The sequence below is a fragment of the Charadrius vociferus genome, unplaced genomic scaffold (assembly GCF_000708025.1).
Source record: "Charadrius vociferus isolate BGI_N301 unplaced genomic scaffold, ASM70802v2 scaffold67, whole genome shotgun sequence".
Lineage (NCBI taxonomy): Eukaryota > Metazoa > Chordata > Aves > Charadriiformes > Charadriidae > Charadrius > Charadrius vociferus.
The window spans coordinates 1,609,789-1,632,684 of record NW_009649485.1 but is presented as its reverse complement, the minus strand read 5'-3'; the positions used below and the strand labels follow the sequence as shown (position 1 = coordinate 1,632,684).

General features: G+C 39.4%; 1 protein-coding gene across 1 annotated transcript in view; it reads right to left on the bottom strand.

Moving 5' to 3' along the window:
* The window catches only part of NUP210 (nucleoporin 210kDa), an 81,186-nt gene that overhangs the window by 43,968 nt on the left and 14,322 nt on the right, over positions 1 to 22,896 (bottom strand). Inside the window, exons 2-9 of the mRNA XM_009889950.1 lie at positions 11,944 to 12,080; positions 11,013 to 11,144; positions 6,976 to 7,072; positions 4,179 to 4,329; positions 2,293 to 2,425; positions 1,291 to 1,449; positions 744 to 812; positions 329 to 435 (exon numbers count right to left, since the gene is read on the bottom strand). Of these exons, the coding sequence (XP_009888252.1) occupies positions 329 to 435; positions 744 to 812; positions 1,291 to 1,449; positions 2,293 to 2,425; positions 4,179 to 4,329; positions 6,976 to 7,072; positions 11,013 to 11,144; positions 11,944 to 12,080 (985 nt within the window). The remainder of the gene's footprint in view (positions 1 to 328; positions 436 to 743; positions 813 to 1,290; positions 1,450 to 2,292; positions 2,426 to 4,178; positions 4,330 to 6,975; positions 7,073 to 11,012; positions 11,145 to 11,943; positions 12,081 to 22,896) is intronic.

Sequence of the window (22,896 nt, the reverse complement as noted above, 5' to 3'; positions counted from 1 at the left end):
CTGGTTTGCAATTTCCAGTGCAATGACTATGCTTCATGGTTGAAGTGCATTGTCCAACTTCTTCCTGCTTTTTCTACAGCACTTAGATTCTCATGGACACTTTCACATGAATCACCCAGAGTGCTTTATTTAAAAAAAAACAAAACAAAACAAAACCAACAAACAAACACCCCCCCCAGCAAAACAAAGGGGAAAAAAGCAAAAGGCAAGAAACAACATACTTTGAAATGTCCTAACTCAATGTAAGTAAGAAACTGCTCAACTCATTTCAAAGCAAGCCAGGATTTAGGAGACAGACACTCAGAAGAATATCAACATTTCAACTTACATCAGATAAATACACCTTATTGCTTGATTTATCATACACTTCAATTGTAATTTCATAAAGTCTGCCTGTTTCTAGGACCCATCTGTCACCTGGATGAACCGTAAATCCTACAAAACAGGAAATATTGAACAGCGCAAACCAACAGCATCTTTACCTAATTAAGCATTTTGCTTTTGGTGCCCACACTCTGAAGATGCACATTCATTGTTTTAAGCTGCTGAATACAGAGATGAAAAAAAAAAAATATTTACTACTAAACCTATTTCACATTGAGCTCCTTTTAAGAATAAAACTACTTTTCTATGGAAAGTAATACGAGAAATGGAAGCGTGTATATAAACACAGAAAAACACCAACACAAAACCAAGGCAAGAAATAGTATTAAGCAATCAGGAGAACTACAGCCAGTACCAACCTAAATACCCTGGATTTACAACGTAGATAGTGCTGTTTGGTAGTCTGGAAACCCCTTGCATGCGAATACCTGAAGTCTCAGTAAAGGAACAGAAAAATTTTGACAAAAGTCAAGTAAAGATCAGCTTGTTCCTAGGGCTCTTTGTGCCTTTTTGGATATTTAAAGCTAACTGTAAACTGAAAAGAAATGTTACCCCCACTACCCTGAAAGACAGTGAGCATTTCAGAGAGATTCCACTTGAGACTACAATGGGTAGTGGTATCTAAACATAAAAATTAAATAAAGCCCCATCACATTTTCACATTGACTGAGGGGAACAGACATGATTTAATTCATCTTTTGCCAACTCAATTTCTTAGACCATTTCAAGGCATCAGGCAGCTCTGTTGAGACCAAATTCACAGCAGTGCTGCTTTCTATGGCTTCACCAGGTGCTCCTAATTTTCAAGCCTACTGGTACAAATGTGGATAATTTTATCATTTTGGGTGCAAAGTTTGTCTCCTGCCATAAAGACCTGGATGGAAAAGCATCACCTAGGAAGGATACTCTTGTGCCCAAGTACGAGGTTAGTTTGTCCCTGCTGCAATGCAGTTACAACTGATGTTGCCTGGTCCAACTTGGCAACTGGCCATGACGGTTCTCCCTCTGGATCAAGCACGTTGTTCTGTAGCTGCAGTTCATACTGATCAGACGGCATCGTTAATTCTGTACATAAAACAAGACAACATACAAAACAATAAAAGCAAGTGTGTCAGTGTTTGGATGCTGCTAATTATTGCTGATTAATTTTTATTGATGCCTAGTGCACACATTAAATCAGTATTTTTAATGTCTTGTAGAAATAGCACTTCTGTGATTATACGAACACACACAGACAAAATGAGCTTCTCGCTTCGCTTTAACATCTTTGAAGCTGCAATTTCCAACTAATATCATCCCACCGTTTATACCTAACATCCAACTCATTCCCAGCTTCAAAAGTGGTTAAACTACTTTCTACGAGTTACTGATGATTTCTGTCGCTCCATTCTGCACTACCAGCTGATGTAGTGAGCCTTAGTTTTATTCCAAAAAGAAAAAGAAAAAGAAAAGAGTCAAGTCATTACCAGCACAGGCTCCTTGTAAGCAACTTATGCAATTACAAACTTCCACACTTAAACGGGCAGAAGCCAGCTAACACACACTTGCAGAAATGGAGTAAATCCATTTGTCAAGAAAACATTTTCTAACAGAAAAATTACTAATCTAAATTTGATTTAACTAAGAAGTCAGACACAGTTTCTTAATCCATGTGGAATAAATGAGTACTTCTAAAATGATAGTATTAGGTCCTATTCTAAGTTACCCTCACCTTCATGTTCTTCAGAAAGAGTATATCCTTTAAAGACACATTTTTTTTGGGACAGAAAAAACTAAACAGTTGTTATCATGTGGTATAGGAAAACAGTATTAAATATTAATAGTTTAAGCACAATTAAAAAATTCTCAGAAGTTAAAAATCCACAAAAAGCACAAATTAAAAAAAAAGAAAACCAAAACAGGACAAACCTGTAATCTTCCCTTGCCTTATTTTCTGAACTCTGTACTGAATTGATGTTCCTACCAGAAGATAAATGTCATATGCTGGATTTAAAAGGATGTTTTCCAAAATAAGCAATCTGACTTCGGCAGGTTGTACATGCTATTGATCGAGGGGAAAAGAAGAAAAAGCAACCACATTTAAAGCAGCTCATTTGTGTGAAACAGACCAAGCAGCAATAACTTATAATCTGTAAGTGAAAAATATTACTTGTTGTAATTGGCTCTTTATTATTATCTCAAATTTTTTCACAAGGGACAATGAATGGTACAGAGAACTGCTCTGTGCATACTGTGCAAGGCTGAAGAAAAAAAAAAATCAAGTCTGTATGGGCATCATTATGGTTCAGTTTTCTGGAGAATACAGAAAAGTTTGAGACAGATGCATAGTGACTATTCAGACATCTAGAAATTTATTTTCCCTACTGTAAAACATGGCACCACTGCAACATATCCATTATAACTTCACTGAGGAATCTGTATCAAACTCACTGGTCTATTAAATTAGGAATACAACAGATAATTCTATAAATTCTATTACAGTTTGAGGGATGTTCACTGAAAACGTGCAATCTGGCAGCAGTGAAACATTTAAAGGAGCTACTAACCAGAAAGCCATAAAAAATTGCAAACGCAACAATATTAGTTCAATTTCACTTACAGTATCAGCTCAAAACTAATTCAGAAAAATAAATAAATATAAAATGAAAACAGAAAACTAACCAAGCTACAAGCATTCAAGAAAAAAAAAAAAAAAGACAGACTGATACCATGTAGAGTAACTATATTCAGTACAATTAGGTAGAACTGTAACGAAAATACAATTCTTAACATGCACTATTATTTGTGCCATGTTACTCGTATTACATACGTTTAGATAACACTTTCATGGAACACTTTACAGGTATGGGTTAGATAACCCAAGGCAATTCTGCTTTAAGGAAAAACTTTAAGCACAACGCGTAGTAACACAAATCTGCAAAACCAGACTGCAGATACGAGATGAACTTCACAAAAAACCCACCATTTTATAGAAGATTTTTTTAAGGGGCAGCAGTAAATTGACACTAGCACAATGCCAAGTATTCCTGTAAGCGATAACCCATAAAAACTCTCTCAGATGTTTGTAAATTCTATGAGGAGAAAAAACCAACTCTGTTACCAGCGTTAAATGAAAAACTCAGTCACCACAAGTTACAAAGAAGGCAACAGCATGGATCTACATCACAGCTGGGAAGATGGCCAATACTGCAGTTTAACACTCTTGTAGCACTGACATTCTGATCCCAAAGCCCTTCCTTGGAGACCAGAATCTAATGAGGTAGAATTAGATATTAACAATGTGTTCGTGACACTCATTTCAAGCACAACAGGGAATATAAAAGTATATCCAATATAGCAATCCTTGTTCTAGATATTTATTTATTGAAAAAAAGACCTAAAGTGTTCTAGTTGGTTATTTTTAAACAGAGCTAAAGGGCCAGTGCCCTATCCAGCATGATTCTATATATATATATATATATAATATGAATGACTACCAGGAATAATAAAATTGTACGGAAGTATTTGAAGAGTATTGCTTTGCCGCAGGGCCTTCTGTCAGAGAGTTAAGTTTAGAAATGACCTCTGGCACATGCACCACCCTGGGTTAGGTAACTGCACCGAACTCCAAGCCTTTCAGGGTGATCAAGAGCAGCACTCTCATCTTTTGTGATATGGGCTACAGAGTCAATCCAGTAAGACAGAGACACAGCACTGATATCCACAATAGGAACAATATGTCAGGGCAAACTTACAGGACTATAAGACTAAATGATTAAAAAAAAAAAAAAAAAAGATGAATGCAAGTTTCTTACCTTATAGACGCTTTCCTGTATTCTTGCTTTTAATTTAGAGCTCCCTGTTTTCATTCCTGACACCAAAATGGTATCTCCTTGCTTGGCAACTTTTTCCATCTCCGATATATAGGAAGGTGGAATATAAGTGGATTCCAAGAACTTGAGTATACTGAAAGGTGAACCAAAACGGGAATAGAAAATTGTTAACCAATATTTGTAAACGCACAGAGAAACAACAACGGCATCTACTCCCAGCTCTTTCCATTTTTAAGCAAATTTAAGATGTCTGCCTGGGACCAGATATCCACATTTTACTCATTCTTCAAGATATCTGCAGCTAATTTCTGTGACTGATAAAAGTTTGTTTGAAGTTTGTTTGTGGGCTTTCAAGAGATATCGGAAGACTGCACATGTTGTCTATAATGACCCCTCCAGTCTTTATAGTAGGTGTAGACTGCAAAAACTCTCTAGATTATTGTGGAACAACTGATGTGAAGGACTCAAAGCTTATGTTTATAAAAGCAACAGCTTAACAAACCGCAGCATAACTTTGACCTATATGAAGAAGCTAGGATACATTTAATAAATGACAATGAAAAAAAATAATCTATAAGCGGAATACTTGTAGTAACTGTTAGAAATTTCAATGATGTGACAACAGAAAGGAAAGGAATTTGTCATGAATGGGTAAATGACAAGACAGAAATTGAAAGAGGACCACATTTTAAAGGTTGCCAGCTTCTGTACGTACATGATATTTTTGGCTTTATGTGCACTTTCCCAGTAAAATCAGTAAAGCCATATTGAGAACAGCTATAAATATGAACAAATTTATGGCAGTTTATTGTTTATTTTGCAAGGCTGTAAAACCATTAGAACATTTTTATGTTACTATAGCTGTGAGCATATATCAATATTAGTTTGGTTAAAATCACATCTCTAGCAAATACTTATACTGAAACAAGAAGCTCCGCATGGACTAGAACTTGGGTCAAGTAGCGCGCTGTAGACAAGGGCCATACACTCATACCTGCAGCTGCAAGTGCATTATGAGCTTAACAGGCTCTCCTCACGTAATACCGCGCATTTGTTTCTCTAAGACTGCAAAATTGGAGTTTGTGTTTACCCAGTAGCAAAGAGTCTTGTTTGCTACCCTTACCCCATTTCAACATATTTGGAATAGAGGTTTGAGGATGGAAGTTAACTGTTAATCATTCTGTTCTCTAAGAGAACTGGTTTCCCCACATGCTAGTCATAAAATCTTCATATAGATAAAGCCAGGTTCTTGAAGGGAAGATATAGTTTCCTACATTAGTTTGTGTCCCGTGATCTACCTACATTTTGCTGGAACCTGTTATCTAAAGTAACTGAAGCCTCCAGTGCATGAGATGATAGATTCAATCTCATCTTACAAACCTACTACATGTTAGGGAAGTTTTGACTGAAGCCGTACTCAAGAAATGTCTGTAAACTGTTTTGTGAGAAAACCTCATGTTTCATGTGTTTGCAGTCTGGTCAAATTCATGTATATCAGAGAGGTATTTTTTCCTACCAACATTCACGTTGAGCAAAGTCAAGATTCACCATGGCATATAATATGATGAATCCTAGCATAACACTGCTGGATAACAGGATCCTGGTGTGTTGACACCTGCTGATGTCAGTGCAAAGACAAAACTCTTGGAGTCCAACTAGAAAAATATCCCATACAAGGTACTGCTCAGCAGCCTTCAATTCTTGTTAGTTTAATAAACATGGAAACTCAAATTTCTGTTTGAAGCCACTGAGGAACAGAACAATGAAGTCATCACTGCAAAACTACATAGTGTGAATGTGTAATAAAATAAATTAAAACAAACAAACAAACAAACAAAACCACCAAAACAGAGGCCAAAGACGGTCTGGTGACAAATATAGGAGAAAATAAAAAATAATAATAAAAAAAAAAAAATCAATCATACAGTCTGGATCCTATTCCTATCCCTGCCACAGGTGAGGTTTCTGACTTTTGGGCAAGAACTCCACCTCCATTAGACAGAGGGAATATTTCCTTATTATACATCAATGCCGAAAACCACTTCTCTCATTAGGGAGTTGAAAAGTACTTTCAAGACCTTTGGATATAAGTTTCCACAAAACACAGCACCTCTAAATTCCAGTTAATTTATTCTTTGAGTCAGTGGCACCGTGGCTTATTTAATCAAGCAAGTGCTTTCCATTCATTGCTTTGTCTGAAAGACAATATATTGAATACCTTCATTGAATCCCTTTCATTGCGTTATTTCACCTGGCCTTATGAACTGTGCCTAGCTTACAAGCAGCCACTTGGTCCGTTCCAATTTAAAGGTTAGACGCTTTGAAAGCTATTTCAATACCAGAACTAAGTGTTGACCAAAACCTGAAACTCTTCAAGTTCAGAGAGCTCCTTTATGAAATGGAAGAGGACTTTTTTTCCTTAAAAGAAAAAAATACTAAAAATTAAATCTCTCTGCTGAAATCCTGAGATAACAGCCGTACTGATAAATCTCTCCTTTGCACAAGATATTTCAGGAAGATCAACAAGTGCATCTATTTATTTCTAGTTGTTGCATTAGAGCTACCTGGCCTGCTCATTAACGCTATCAGTGGCTACGTTAAACAGCGATGAGAGTGCTCAGGCTGTTGAGTAGGCCCTTAAAAAAACCACTCTGAAACAACTGACCCATAAGCATCATTTTAGGCATCAGTTCGGTAAACTGTCTAGATGTGAGGAAATATTTATACGCATCAAACTTAATGGACATGAGACTTTGGCAAACAATTTAAACGAACTTACCGTAATGCATTGTGGGAATCTGAGAAGCCATCAGACTCTGTGTCTTTTACTATTGTCCAGTCAAAGACTAACCCTGCCAACGTGCTGAAAGTGTTTCCTAAAAATCAAACAATCGGATTAAAACAAAAATAAATAACAAGCATATAGTCTTCCTGGAAGACAAACTACGACTTTTCCCCTAGGAAATTTCTCTATCTTATCCCTAAAAGAAGCAGTATTTGCATTTAGTTAAAAATCACAGTCTACGTTGCTTTATTGCCTTCAGCAAATTTAAGGTGTTTCTGTTAATTGGCTTTTCTGTTCACATTTTGCAACACCATGTGCCACTTCATGTTTTACACACAGTCAACTAGATCGGTGCAGGAGACACCACCCATCCTCCACTTGTCAGCCCTTAAGATATCCTTGGCACCCACCTCCTCCCTTCCCCTTTCACCACAAAACCCGTACTATTGCTGGATAGTAGCAGGACATAAAAAAAACCCTGATAAACATTCTTTCATTTTGAAACATGTGGATCTGAGATATCATTTGGGTAACTTGAGTTCACAGCACCGATGAACTGTGCTTTCCACATAGATTGTTCTGGTTTTGAGCACAACCGTGATGTACCCGTAACAGGAATAAGTCTTCAGTCAAAGAACTCAAACTGAGCACCTTCTTTCTAAGAACTGTGAACAACTAGAACATGAGAAATTGTAAACATTAAAAGGAACAAAAAGAACAGAAAGGAATAAACAGACCAGACCCAAAGATTTATCATGATTACATTTAAGTGTAATGAGCTGGTAACATGAAAGATCTTACAATCTTCAAGATGAGTCTTGCTCTGAATTGCAGTGTCCACTGGCACAAATAAATATGGAACTGAAATCCCAGTATTTACTATATTTTAAAATGTATTTTCATTTGTGTTACTCCCTTTGACATTTATATCTAAATTAATAAAGTAAGAATCAAAGCAAATTTATTGTTGAATTCTTATGCTTAAAGGTTTATGACATTTTTAAGCCACAAAAATATTTTAAGACATGTTAACACAACGCGCAGCCTATGTTGTTTCTCCCATTTCTGTACGACTTACTGCAGATAGCTCCAAATCCCCCATAAATAGGATTTAAACCACAACACTCTGAGCACAAAAGGCAATATAATTAAAATTGATTGAGACTGGATTACTTAACATGCATTCAAGTCTAACTTTCTTTAATGATGCATGCTTTAGCTTTGCACAGCCGTATTGCACTCTGTTGTTTTTCTCCAATTGAAAATCAGGCGGCCGGTGGAGAAACGCACGTGGCGGCACTATGGAGAGGCTATGCCTGGACAGACAGTTGGCTGCAGCCAACTGGCAGCAAAAGGACCCATCCTTGCAGCCTCTGAACCATCACTGGGCCTGGATGTCCTGGTGTCCTTTCCTGGCATCCCTCACCACGAAAGCAATGTCAGGTTATCAGAGACAAACTATCATGGACATTCCCCAGACGATGCAGGGTCTCACTCGGCCAAGACAGGATCAGCTGTTTCCGCAGCACGGGGGCAGCAGCTGTCCGCAGGTTAAGCCTACCAGAGGCAGCACCCAGGGACGCAGACGGGTAACATAGCGCTTGCCATGAACTGTATTATGCCTTTGTCCCTCTCTGCAGGATCACACAGCTGTCACAGGAGTTGTAACGTTACCCTCCCAGGCTCCTCAGATGTCAATGTAGGCAGTGACTTGTGCCGCTGCTGCACAGCTGTAAACCGGCCCAGAGCTGCTCCTCTGCGATGCTTCAGCAGAAAAGCGGCTCTCACTGGCAAGGCTGGAGCAAACCCCAGTAAACAAGGAGAGCCACCTCGATGTGCTCTGCTCCCTCGCTGGGGCAGGAAACCAGTGTGCCTTGCACACTCGTAGCCAAAGAAATGCAAACTCACATCCTAAAATTCTCTTATTTAACTCACCTCTAGTTAAGTCATAAGAAAATAACTTGAGCAAAGATAAACAGATAAAAGAAAACAATATATGACTTTTTTTTTACCCTCTACATTCTATACTTAATTTGGCCAAAGATCTCCGTGGTCATCTTCCTCTCTTGCATTAGTAATCTTTGAGAAGTACTATTTGAGGATCAAGTTTATATTTTGAGTGGCTTATTAAAAACATGCACAAAAATGAATCTGCATTAATGTAACTGATTAAAAAATACAGCTTATGAAAAAAATAACTGGACAATACATATAAATGGAAGAGAATAAGGAAGGAAACTATTTGTGAAGATATAGCAATACTCACAGGAGTAGAATTATCAATATTAAAGAATAATCTGACCCATACCAGGTGCAATAATCTGGCAATGTAAAATGCAGTAATCTCCATCAGCCCAACACAAGTTGCACTGGGTAAATCCCTAGAGCCTACTTAACAGCTTTACATACCAGGGAAAAAGCTACGTCACTGCAACATTATATACATACAATGGCTGATACAAAGCACCTTCTCTCGCTCCCTCTCACTCAGGCTGCAGTAACAGGCACGACACCTGTTCTTTGTGCAAGTTCTCGGCAAACCTAACCAGATTTTTCCCAATATTCATTGAACTGGATAATTACTTCACATTGATTTTGTCACCTTCTGAATATTAAAAAAAAAAAGTGTTCAGAAGTCCCTTATTCAATTCTCTGACTTTTCCTGAACAATTGTGTCCTTCAATAAACTTGCCGCTGCTCTTGAATCTTTTTTTTTTTTCCTAAAGTGTGCCAAGAAAGACAACTAAGAGTCCAATATGTCTAAAGGTCTCCCAGGGATGGATCCCAAGGTTATTTGGGTCAAAAGGAACTGGTTTTCAAAGCTGTTGAGTGTATCCCGATCCCCTAAACTTAGATTGGGAAGTTTGGTCCTACAGCTTCTAACCAAAATCTTGTTTCAGTCATGCAGATTAAAGGTTCTTTGTGTGTTTTGAACCACTGCTCCTGTTCAGACTCTAACTTGGGTGGCTTCCAAGGCAAATTTGTCCATTGAGCATGCTTGAGAGTTTGCAGAAATGCCAAGCCAAGAATCTGGTATTACACACAGCATAAGAAAACGAAATTACTTGTCATTATTAACATATTGCCATACATAACCTGGCATTCATGGTTTACAAACAAACAAATGTAGGACAGGCTTATTAACTACCCAAACCAAACAATTCAAACTTTAATAGCCGCTTGACATATCAATTCCTTTCAGCCCAGTAGTTGTCCTAAAAATCACTTGGTCTGTGTGAGTGTTGACATGTGCATAAAAATCGATTGTTGAAACCAAAGCACAAAACTCTTACCAGCATCATGATCCTTTTTCTGATGCTACAGGCAGTATGAAAAGCAGAAGTTCTCTGCTCCAATTAAATAATTATAGACATTCAGCCCAAATGCATTTTTATGAGCCTAAATGGTACCTCCCAAAAGCGAGTGTTTCTACCTAAGAGATATCAATCCAAGCATAGGTGGTTCAACATCATCTCTGAACATCCTGTTGGATGCTTGATTAGACTCAGATAAAATGTTCTTTTGCAAAATTTGTTAGACTGTCTCAGCTCAAAAGAAAAAAAAAACACCCCAACCCAGACTACTTCACATTGCTGTGCAGTATTGCTCAGCCTAGTTAAATCCTGCTGGGATACTTCAACAGGCCAAGTGTTGGGACTTTTTCCATTACATTGTTACTCCTGACCTGCAGGTAGAATTGCCGAGAGCTGATACCTTTAATTTAATTATTTTAAACTCTGATTTTTAAAAATACCCTCAGCACTAGAGTTAGGTTTCCCAGGAAAATAAGGAAAAAAGGCAAGCAAAAGTTGTTGAAAATCAAATAGTATTTGATTTTCCTATTCAGGTTGTATGTAGATTTTAAATTTAAACAAAAACAATAGGTTACTGAACATATTATCCAGAGAATTCCCTTTAAATTACTCAGCTCGGCTTTTAACATTCAATTGTGTCACAAATAAAACCAGTGCATGTATGAGACAACTAAGAGTTTCAATGTATGTTTTATCTCCTATCAGTAAATCTCCTACCTTCAGAATCCAAAGCCTGAATTTTTAGCTCCAGTGGCGAATCTTCAAGATAGAGTTCTCTTGTTGTGGACACAATTTGGATGCCGTGAATTGTATCAACTATAGCATCACAACGAAGCACTTGTCCAGTCACTTGAAGAGACATCAGAAAGGGCACAAGAAATCAGCAACACTGCACACGGTCATCAAGAGCACCAACAAGACAAAACAATCCTCAAATTTAGCCAATGACACAAGGCACTAAAGGAACTGAAACTAGGTCATGACCTTGACTAAGAAACTCTTGGTCAAATGGTGATTGGTGGCTAAGCAAGCAAGAAAAGCAGTTCCCTTCCTGACTGAGTTTTAGAATAAATCTTAAAAAATTGTGATTTCCATCTACATTAACATTTACGGACATTTTCTCTGACTATATATTAGAAGTTTCTACAGTGCAACTGTCAGACATGGCTCATGTCCTAAAGAATTTAATGACTTTTACCCACAGACGATAAACCCCTATACACTTCTTCATTTATTGACTGCAAGACATTTATCGACCATCTGGTTTTGTCTACCTGTCATTACAAAAACTAACCAGGTAAATTGTATGACAGACATAAAGACAATTTCCAGCTTTCTAAATGTAAAACATCTGAATTTGCATTATATAAAAAGTTTATGTTGAAAATTATTTTCACCCACTGCTCCCCCCACCTTTTTCTTTTTAAAGAATTACTCATTTTCCTGGATGTATCATCATATAATTAGCACTTATTTGAGGACTTTAACAAACAGAACTTAAAAGCTATGCCCATGGAAAGTCTAAAATGACTATGCATATGAATAGAAATTTCTTGGCTTGTGCACTTTTAAATCTCTACATTGGTTCTAGAGGATGCCAGGATGCCCATAAACAAGTAGTGGTGTGCTTACAGAAGTCAAAACTTACTTATATCTTCAGCAAAGATGATGCTTGTCAGACGTGTGGGCTGTGACGACCGTGCCTGGACAACAGCTTTCTGCGAACACTGGCGCTCATCCTGATCTGCCAGCTCTATGCTCGCAACCTCCGGCCTGGTGGAGGACCTACAAGATTATTTGGTTGTGTTAGCAGGATTTAAGTTACTGCTAGACAGAAAACAAAGTTCTGGTTTAAAACCCACCAAAATAATTTACATGAGATATGTTACATGGTCAGGACCCGACTTTCAGAAGAGCTGGATTGCAGCTGGATTGAAGTCCTCAGGGATTTCAGCACAAGCGAGCGCAGGCTGAGGAAGGGGGAAAGCACAGACCAGAAGCCCACCAGAGTACAGGCAGACGCACACAGCATTCTCTCTACTGTGGCGTGTTTACTGCTGAATGCAATTCAGTCAGTTCAAAGCTATACCCAGCTACTTAATGAAGTTACAAAGCCTTTGGCCTGGCCACATATTAGCTAGGAGGCGTGGAACAAGCAAAACCATAAAGAGAGTACTGAAGTAGAAGGTAAAATAATTTCTCTAAAGCCCCATTCGCACTTGTAATTGCATTTTCAAAACAAGTTCAAAACAAATTTCTGAAAAAATTTTGAAGTTTTCCTTGATGAGAGAACACCACAATTATGTACGTTTGCTATGGCGGAGGCTCTGAACAAGTAAAAAGCAACATTTCTTAATCAAGCAATTTATAAAAAAAAGAAAGGGATTTAGTCTGTTTAGCTGAAGTATGTACCACTGCATAAACGATGCAAAGCTGTATAATCACCTTTGGTGAAAGTTTTGGTGAACATGGAATTTTATCCTAAAAATTGATGCATCTATTACATCCTGCTCTGACTTGCATGGCTTTTCTAAACACAAATGCTCCAGGAATGTGCTTGTGGGAAGCTCACCATGGACATGGAGCCCAGTTCTCACTTCCTGCGTGCCAAAAAATGTCAAGATTGGGAAAAAAAAAAAGAAGTTTAAAAGTTATTAAAAATGAAGCCTCTTGAAATTAAATTTGAGATAGTAGCAATGTACATCTGAGGCCTGAACGTGGTCAAAGCAACTAAAATATTCAAGCAGGCCATACCTCTTGTAAATAGCTGAAGAACATCACCCCTCCAAAGGGGGATGAACTGTTGACTAACCCTTTTGGACAACTGGGTGGAGACTGCTCTGCACAACTCCTCGCTCCCGCCACACCTGCAGGAGCTACTGCAGCGTAAGCAGAAAGGCAGCCTGCGGGGACCCCAGCTCAGAGCCCAGCACCCTGCTTAAGCAGCTAATGAATTAAGCACCCGAAACAGCCATCGCTGTTTGCTCAGGGATCCCGAGTCAAAGCTCTTTCACAAGGGTCCTTTGAAGGATTAAAACAATGAAAGAAAGCATCGATGACAAAGCTGTTCAGGAATTGCTTTTCCCGGATGATGACAGCAGCTCTGATGAAAACATTGCATTATCTGGGAAACACAATCTAAACTGGGCATTAGATCCCCACCTGGTAAAGATGGTGAAGCTGGATTGATTTAGACTTTTCTTCGGGATGATTTTCAAAACAGCCTACCTGTGGTCCATGGGAAAAATCTTCTAACTCAGCAAGGAGCTGGAGGGCGGTTTCAAACAAACAGCAATATCATACATGCCCTTCTTCCCAGACACAGGTTTTACCTACTTTTATTACTGGCAGAACCAACCAACCAATCCAAAACAGTGACGAACAAAATTTCTTGTTAACTAAAATTGTATCCATTTCAAAAAATAACATATGCCAATATGTTCAGTTATCTTAGAGTTAACCGCTGCAGTCCAGGTGAACATGGACCAGTCTGGCTGCAGCCACTGGAATAAAATTGCAAATCCTGTTTTCAACCTTAAGCAATGAAAAGCAGAATTCTGAAGACAAATGCAATCGTGCAAGACACCAAGATCCCTTTGGATCGAAGCAGTCGGTAAGACAGCGAACGCTGCATTTCTCACAGAAACTTCACATGAAACAAAAATACATTTGTGTCAGCTCTCTCGTTCCCTACACATGGGACTGGATTTTATCATACAATACTGTCCGAACAATGAGGCCCCAAAAGCTTGTAATCCAAGGGCACAAAACCCCAGTCACAACATTTTTAATTGTGCATGCTAATGGCAGCATACAGGTTCATTAGACACAGTATGATATTTTTGTCTTGGGCAAAATTCATTAATTCAATGAATTATTAATTCATAGTATTGGTGTGCTCCCAACAATATTTTGCTTACGTGAAGACTACTTTTAAAGGACTTTGAAATGACAGTAGCGACTGTTCACCCAGAAATCTCAAAGTATTTTACTTTATCAAGGGAAAAACAACCTACAGCAGTATGCAATGGACAACTTAAACACCAGTTAGAAGCTTAAACCTGAGAATTGTTATATTCTTGATACCTAAGCAACGTACCCAAATATGAGCATATTTTTATATACGAGGGTTTATACTGTTTCTAAAACAATATGGTTTATTTTCTATACCAGTAGTGCATTTAATTTCACTATATAGGGACTAATTTAAGAGTGAACAATTAGTTGTTTTCCTGTTATTCTGTAGCTTCTTAGGCAACCATGAAACAGTTTCAACATTTAGCAAGTTTCTTTAAACAAGGTTAGCATTCACAAGCAGTAAGGCTTTCTCTGTACTTGGCTGGTAGGTTTTTTTTTTAAGCTGAGCATGCAGATCTGCAGGCATTTTTAAATAAGCATTATACGGATGGAATTGACTTTTACTTTTCCTATTTAGTTCTTTACATTGCCTAATATTCTCTGTCATTAGATTTTTTTTTTATCAATTTGAGGGTTTTTGTGCTCTTACAGTCTGAAATTGATTGTGTTTACAACACAACAGGGGTTTCGCTGTGTTTCGCTGTGTTTTGTATTTGTTCTTTTAATATATGGTTAGGTATTGTAATACATAACCACTACAGTTTGCACTAATAGCAGTGTTGTGAAACTAAATCTAATTAGAGGATATTTTTCAGACTAGAAAAAGAAAGGAACAAAGATAAACTAAAAGCCTGCATTAAATTTTAGTTGTAAACTTACATACACCCCACAATTATAAAGGAACTTCTAAGCCTTTACAGCTAAATGTGAATTAACTCTTAGCTGTCACTGGAGTAGCGAACCTGAGATTAGATACTATTTGGCCTGTGACAGTAGTTTAAAATAGGAGGTAGAATATGAGCTGAATTTCTTACTTTTTGAAATACAAATATATTTTTAGTTTAATTACCAACAGGATGTCTGCTATTTTAGGCAATTACCTGGACTGGGCAGGTGAAGTAGGGCCTTTTGGAGGCTTGGTTTACTATTGCAATTTATATTAAAAAACAATCTGCACAACTATTGTTTTTTACACCGTAACTTATGAAATATTTGATGATCATTCACTATCATTCAGCAATATCAAAAGCACATTCTCTCTGCAGCTACATCCAACTCAGGGTCAAGTACAGAAAGGCTAAGGCACTGATCAAACAGGCTGTGTATTACAGCGGCATTACTCTGCTAAAATACTGTCCTAGATGGACAAGAAAAAGAAAATTTTGCTTTAAAATGACACCAAAGACTGCAATTTATATCATCTTCCAATTACAGCAGATCTTGGGCAGCACGTCAGTGTGTGATATGAGCACTAGGCTTGTCAGAGGTCAAAATTAGATCCGGAGAAGCAAGCAATGAGAAGCATTTCTGGCACGAGCTCTCGATCCCACGCCAGTGTCTATAAGAAAGAGCAAGGCAGGGGAGAAAGCACGAGGAGGAAGAGTGAAGAGGCAAGGAAGAAAAGCTAACAGAAGTCCCAATGTCTACTTCCCTCAGAATAAAATCCTCCTTGCAGAGGAATCAATGACACTAGCAATAAAGACTGCCAGTCCTTTTGCTGATTTCCATGACTTTCAGGATTTTCACCCCCCCTCAGACACAGAACTGTGTGCCAAAATTGTACCTACAGATCTACCCACACCTATGCCTGCATTTTTTTAATCAACTGTTCTGTAATATCACGTGTGAATACTTTCGGAACTATACTTAATTTACTGATCAGCTGGTTTAAAGGCAAATACTATTCTTTCCCTCACTCTAGCAATACTCTTGTTGATTCTTATTGCTTCAGCATTTTATATTGTTTTGTCAGCTCTTCAGACTAAACTCAATTGACTCAATTAGCAAAAATCCACCGTTGGATGCACTGTTGGTGCACCGAGATGCACCATGACTGGCAGTTGAGCTAATCTTTTAGAATTTATATCAGGCATGTGAGCAGATACACAGACAGAGGGAAACTGGATGGTAAAGGTTTTCAGGAGTCAGGTAAGACTGGATTGACCAAGACATTAGGCACCTTCTTTCTAGTCGCTCTTGGGACTAACGCTGTTGACATACAAAAATGAAGAGAGAGACAAGAGCCAGAGCAGCGTCCAGGCAGCTGTAGTTGTATGATAAAGAACAGATTCTCAGAGAACCAAGAATATGGGAACTGAACCCATTCCAAAGAAAACACAGGGAGCCTGGCAGATTTCCCTCAACTCTTCAGGATTTTTAACAACACAGTGCCAGATTATCTTTCTATTGTTCACTCAGTCCTCTCCCAGGATGTTTCTTATTGTACCAGGAAAACAAAAAGCAGCAAAAAAAATCCTCCATCCAGTTCTGCTTTTAAAGCAAATGGAAACATCACACACCACAGAATGAGCCAAGGATGAAGCTTTTGCTCATGGGATTTTATGATGGTGATCAGCTGGCATGCCCATTAACTTCAAAGGAAGCAGAGTTAAGCCAGTGATGATTGTTCTCAAAATCCAACCCAGATGCCCAACAGTAACTTGGATATTTTGTCAAATCAACTGGTGGCCAAAAGCATTTTAGCCTAAGTGCTTCTCTTTGTACCTTTTCTAGCTGCATAAAGGAAAATAGCATGCCACACTAGTGATAGTCATCGTTCAACTAAGAAAAGGCAATAAATAAAGGTTGGTCTACACAAGGTGCTCTGAAATTAGCTTAGCCTGATTTCAAATTAAAAATAAAACTAAAAAATGGCAGTTTACTTCCAAAACACAAATGTCACATTTTGCAGTATTTCAAATTATCCACTCTGTCAAACCTTCTCACATGTAGACACGCTCAAAGCTTCAATTGCTAAGGCAAGACCCACACCCAAAGACAGCAAAAGTCTTAAAAGATTTCATAGGTGTTCAGCAGTGAAAGCTGCCCAAAAGCAGTAACAGCCCCCCTCCTTCCCAGGCAGGTTATGCTCAGGTTCAGGAAAAGTTTTTTAACAGTAAACCTGCCCTGCAGGTAGGCACATCAGCTAAGAGAAAAAAACACAACTATTTTTTCTGCCTCTCCAACTCTGGCAGAACATCTATGCCGCAACCTCGCACCACCTGGTCTGGTTTGGAGCCAACGTACTCAGGTAACACAGACCTGAGCCAGAGCAGCACAGCCCATCTCACTTTACCAACAAAGATACCTCAGTCCAATTCTGAGCTCGTTCGGGTGTCTACCAGAGCTTGAAGCCATGCTGGGAAAGCCACAGTGCAGCCAGCAATTTAGGCACTTCCCAGAGAGAGGGAGAACATGTTGCTGCCTGCTCTAATGGCCTTATAAGCAGGAAATGGAGAGCAAGTGAGAACCAAAGGAAGGGGTAAGGATAGCAGGGGATAACAATCATTATTTAAGATGACATGTCATAATATGAAAATTAACAGTATCTCACACAAGACATTTTTCAGCGAGAGTCAAAGACAGGGTTTTTTTAGACCCGTTGTAAAACAGGTAATCCAGGAAAAAACAACAACAAAACCCCCAGATTATCAGAGATGAGATTGTCAGTCTTAAGGCAAACTAACAGGCCTCGATCAGCAACAATCTATTTAATATACTTTTTAAAAACACACAAGCCACCACATAGATCCCATGGACTGATAAGATGCATTCAGAAACATGACAAGATAAAGAGCCAGAAAATTAGCTTTGCCAGCCAACTACTGCAACAGCAGCACCGTATACAGGTTTTGGGTTCCCTGGAAATACCCGTGCATTACGTGGCTCAAACGCCACTCAGCCACTGGATCTCTCACTCCAGCACTCTGCCACTGCTCCCCTTGCAATGGCAATTAGCTTTATGGAACCTCGTCAGTGAGGGCTTCAGTAGCATGCAGAAACCCTTTTATTTAAGGTGGCAATAAACTCTCCTTCATTATATTTGCAACAAACAACATCATACGGGTCCATTATCGCCTTTGAAAAGTAACCTTTCCACAGCAAAACTTCTGACTTCAATGGTTGATGGGTCAAATTCAATCAGTTGTATTTCTCAAAGCTAACTCCTGAAGCTCAAACTTTCCACCAGTTCTCACCGCGTATCTCAATTCTACAAGATATGAAATAATGTTACAGACATGTAAGCATATTTATACGCTACAGATAATTTCTGCTATAAATACCCGGCACCATGCTGTATACCTTTAGGGGAAATGGTTTTTTGTTTTGTGTGTGTACCCCCTCCATGTTATTATGGTAAGGCAGATTTCAAGGACCGAATTCTGTTTCTGAATGCTTTCATTCTTCCAGGTGTAATTTCTGGATTAAGGTAATTAAAAGATAAATACAGGTGTAATTTAAATGCTAAATATATCCACACAGACTGTGTTTTATCCCTGAAGATAGCACCATGTACAATATTTACAGATGGGAACACAGTATGCTTTGAAAACAAAGCTTTACCAAAAAATGTTTTTAACATAAAGGCAACCCAAACTCCAGAAGGCATGAGCATCTTGAAAATCAGAAAATACTTTAAAGTCATGCTAGCAACTTTATCATTGCTCCCAATCTGCTGGGATGATGATAAAATTTGACCTTTTCCCTTTGAATCACTGGAATTCTCAGGCAGCACTACAATCACTTCGAAAATCTCTTGCTTTCAGAGGTAAACTTCAAGTCCCAAAGGGAAACTGTAAAGAAATAAGGTCACAACATGCTGATTTTTCAGGAAATTGGACACTCAGGTATGAATTCTGTATGCTTCCAATGAGTAATGCAGTCCTTCAAATACTTAAAGGATGTCTTTTGAAGACAGATTGCTGTAAGACAAGAACAGCTTTCATACGCTACCTCTAACCTCGCAATCACCTATATTACACAACCTCAGTCCCCTCTCCAGACACAAAGGGCCTGAATCTTACCGTTTCCACTCCAAATCTCCGCTTTCATGCATGCAAACCCACCCATCATTTTATAAAACCTTGGTGAGGAACAGTCACTATTTCTGAAGTCTTTACACTTGGTACTTCCTAACTTCTTCAGTTTAACGGCCTCCTTCCAGTCATAGCTATTACTGACAGCTTTAAAAGGAAAGTACAGGAAACTCGTCAGCAAGTAGCTGTGGAGTTGCCTGCCCCTCCAAAGTACACCTCTTTCTAATCCCCTACAATTCAAGGCTTGTGGGGGCAAGGATGCCGAGGGAAAGAGCGCCCCAGATGCAATCTCACAAACATGCTCTGAGCACCGCGACAAGCGTTACTGTTTCTGCTCAGTCACACACATGCACAGCTACTGCTTCCTTCTGATGGTTCTGTAAGCACACGTTGAGTTTTACCGCCCACATCCTGCCAGTTCCTGCAAAGCAGAAGTGAATAAATACATTTCTACAACCCTGGGACAGAAAATGATGACACACTCTGTATGAAGTTGGTATAGTTTCCTTAACTCTGAACCCAAATTAATCTCTGAAGGGCAGACAGAGGGAGAAGATGGAAAAGCATGTTGGAGCCTATCTGCACGAGGGACACAACCCATTGCTGGCAACTGGCACCGATGTAACATGCTCTGAAGCGCCTACAAATAACCCTCATTAGACGTACAAACGTGGACCGCATCTGGTATTTCCCCAGAGCACAATCTTACATACTTTAATCTGTAGATCTCAGCGAGAACATACTACACACAGGTCTACATACTTCTGACAGTTGGATATTACCTGGCACGTGCGGGAATGGCTGTAGCCAGCCCAGCAGTTTGCTGGCAAAATAGGAAAGACAGTCTACACCTCCTAGATTTTACTAGTGCTTTGACGAGTTTGTTTTTTACCTTCATAGAATGTACTTTACCGCTTCAACCAAATGCCTTTAAAGATTTGAGTAAGGAAAAAGAAAAAGAAACATACGTGGGAGATTTTCCCTAAAACGGTCCACATAAAAATTAAATTACACAATCACATGCAGCTCATCTAGTAACTTCCTTTCAGTCAGCTATTGGAGAAACTGATTACTGCTCTTGTGTGCAAACACCCTCAACTGTGTAAGTTGTCACAGATCAAAGGCTTGTAACCAGCACAGGGATAAGAAGCGTAGGATCACCAGGTAAATAAACCACTAACGTGAAAACATAGCCCTACAAGATGTATTTCAGTAACTGTCAGTCACAATATAACAACTGAAAACTGCTACCCGCACCCATCTGGCACATAGGGACGTATCATCCTGAAAATATCTTGACTGCCACATTTTTTTCAGGTGGGTACCTCCTGCTCATTACTGATCCAAATGACAATTCTGGTACGCTCAAGGAAGGATGAGGATTTGGTAACACTTGTTTAACACGACAACTGTGACAGAGTTTCTGAATTGGCACACCCCATGGTATTTGCCTTTAGCTCCTGGTGCTCAACACAACCCAGAGCTGCCTGCCGGGAGCCCGGCCCATGGTCCTCCCCCTCAGCCAGGCGGGACGGGGGCTCCCCGCCAGAAGCGTGCTCAGCACCGGGGCCTCCAAACGAAACCCAGGAAAGACAGAATCTTTTAAAACTTGACTTCGTCTTCCCTAGGCGACGTGCTCAGGGTGTTGCCTACACTTTCAGCAGCACCGAGATCCTCTCACCTCAGCTAGGTGCTGCCGCTCAATCCCTCCTTCCTTACGCCCGTACCCCAAACTCAAGGCTGTCGGTCCTTCATTGCCGACCACCGCCAGGGAAGGGGCACTTCTACACCAGCAGCAGAAGCCTGAGCCCCGGGTGCTGCCCCACCTTAGCTGCAGGCATTATCTGTCCTCATTCTATTTTTAACAGCCAACCTGATCTTTATATGTTATTTCCTGAACTAAAGGCTCAGGCCTCTTTGCTGTCATATTTGTGAGTATTTTGCAATCTGCACTTGAAAGATAAAGCCATTAACCCAAGTCCTGATGATTTCATGATTAACATTGAAGAATTATGGGCAATGCATCACACTGCATCTCACATTATAGATATGGGAATGTTTTTCCCCGTATCGGAGTTAAACACATTCAGCACATCAGCCCTGATGGCAGCTCTCAGCAGCGCCAAAGGATTTAATATAGGCATGAATATTTTTAAGTTTTAGTTCTAGCAATCTTTTTGGATGAGACATGCTTTACTACACAAATGTAGTATGCTACAGGCAGTTGCTACACGGAACAGATTAGACTCCAAAGAAATGACTTATGCTGGAGATCTCAAGCAACTGGTTGCAAAATACCATTAGTTTTTAAAATAATGTATGATAATCATAGAATCACAGAATGGTTTAGGTTGGAAGGGACCTTAAAGATCACCCAGTTGCACCCCCTGCCCTGAGCAGGGACACCTCCCACCAGCCCAGGTTGCTCCAAGCCCCGTCCAACCTGGCGTTGAACACCTCCAGGGATGGGGCAGCCACAGCTTCTCGGGGCATTATTTTCCAGTGCCTCACCACCCTCAGAGTGAAAAATTTCTTCTTAATATCTATTCTAAATCTCCTCTCTTCCAGGTTGAAGGCATTACCCCTCATCCTATCACTACATGCCCTTGTAAAAAGTCACTCTCCAACTTTCTTGTAGGCACCCTTCAGGTACTGGAAGGGGCTGTAATGTGCTACTACAAAAGAGATTGTTGTCAAGAATATGCAGCACAGCCCTGGATGGCCATCAGATGGATCAAGAAGAGTTAATCACCAGCTGGTAGTTGACTAGGGTCCAATAACAGTCTATAAACTCACACTGAAGGCACTGGCATTTTTTTGTCCTTTTTTGAATGCTGCACGCTACAACATGGGCTGGCCCTTTGCAGGGGCTTGGGGTACCCTAAAGAGCAAGTCAGTGACCTAGCAAATGATCCCCCCAAACTGGGGGGAATTGATTGGAAAGGATAAATAGATACAGAAAGCTGAGAATGAAATTAGGAAGTTCTGTAACAGTAATTCAAACCGCTAAATGCCACAAATTCTCAATGAAGGAGTGCTTTTAGCAGAAACACTCCTTTTCTCACTGGCATGCACAAGCCTGCAACTAGAGACAAAGTACTGTATTACTGATGAATAAAGGAGAAATAGTGATGAATATCCATTGCATGATCTACTTACAAAAAAAAAAAAAAAAAAAAGCCAACAGACCCTAAATGGATTATATCCTAAATCCTATGGATTAGAAAACCCTAAAAAAATCCATCGAGAATATGGATATTACGTTACACACTATGCTTGTTCAGTGTGTACTTTATAGTACTTACAGTGATGCTAACAGCTAAGCTAAACAACGGTTCATTTGTTATAAAAATACTAATTTTCCCAATCCTTATATCCTTCGAGTAAGAAGACTTATTTTCCTGTGCTCTTTGTGTCCTAGGGGGAAAAAAATGGTAGGCAGACCAAAGTGCAGAAAAAGGTGAAGTTGAGATGAGGAACCTGGTGGTACGTGAACTCTGCAAACCAGGTGAATACCGCAAACGGTGTTGGTCTGAGCCGCTTGGAGCTCCTCCAAGGAGCACAGTAAGTAGCTAGACTTCATCAGCCAGCCTAACACGAGCTTGACCTTTTCCTGCGTATGACTCAAAGTGTGGTGGAACAAGCATGGGAAGTAGGACAATGTAGGAAGAAGAAGAAAAAAGAGGGAAGTTTTAACTGACAGATCT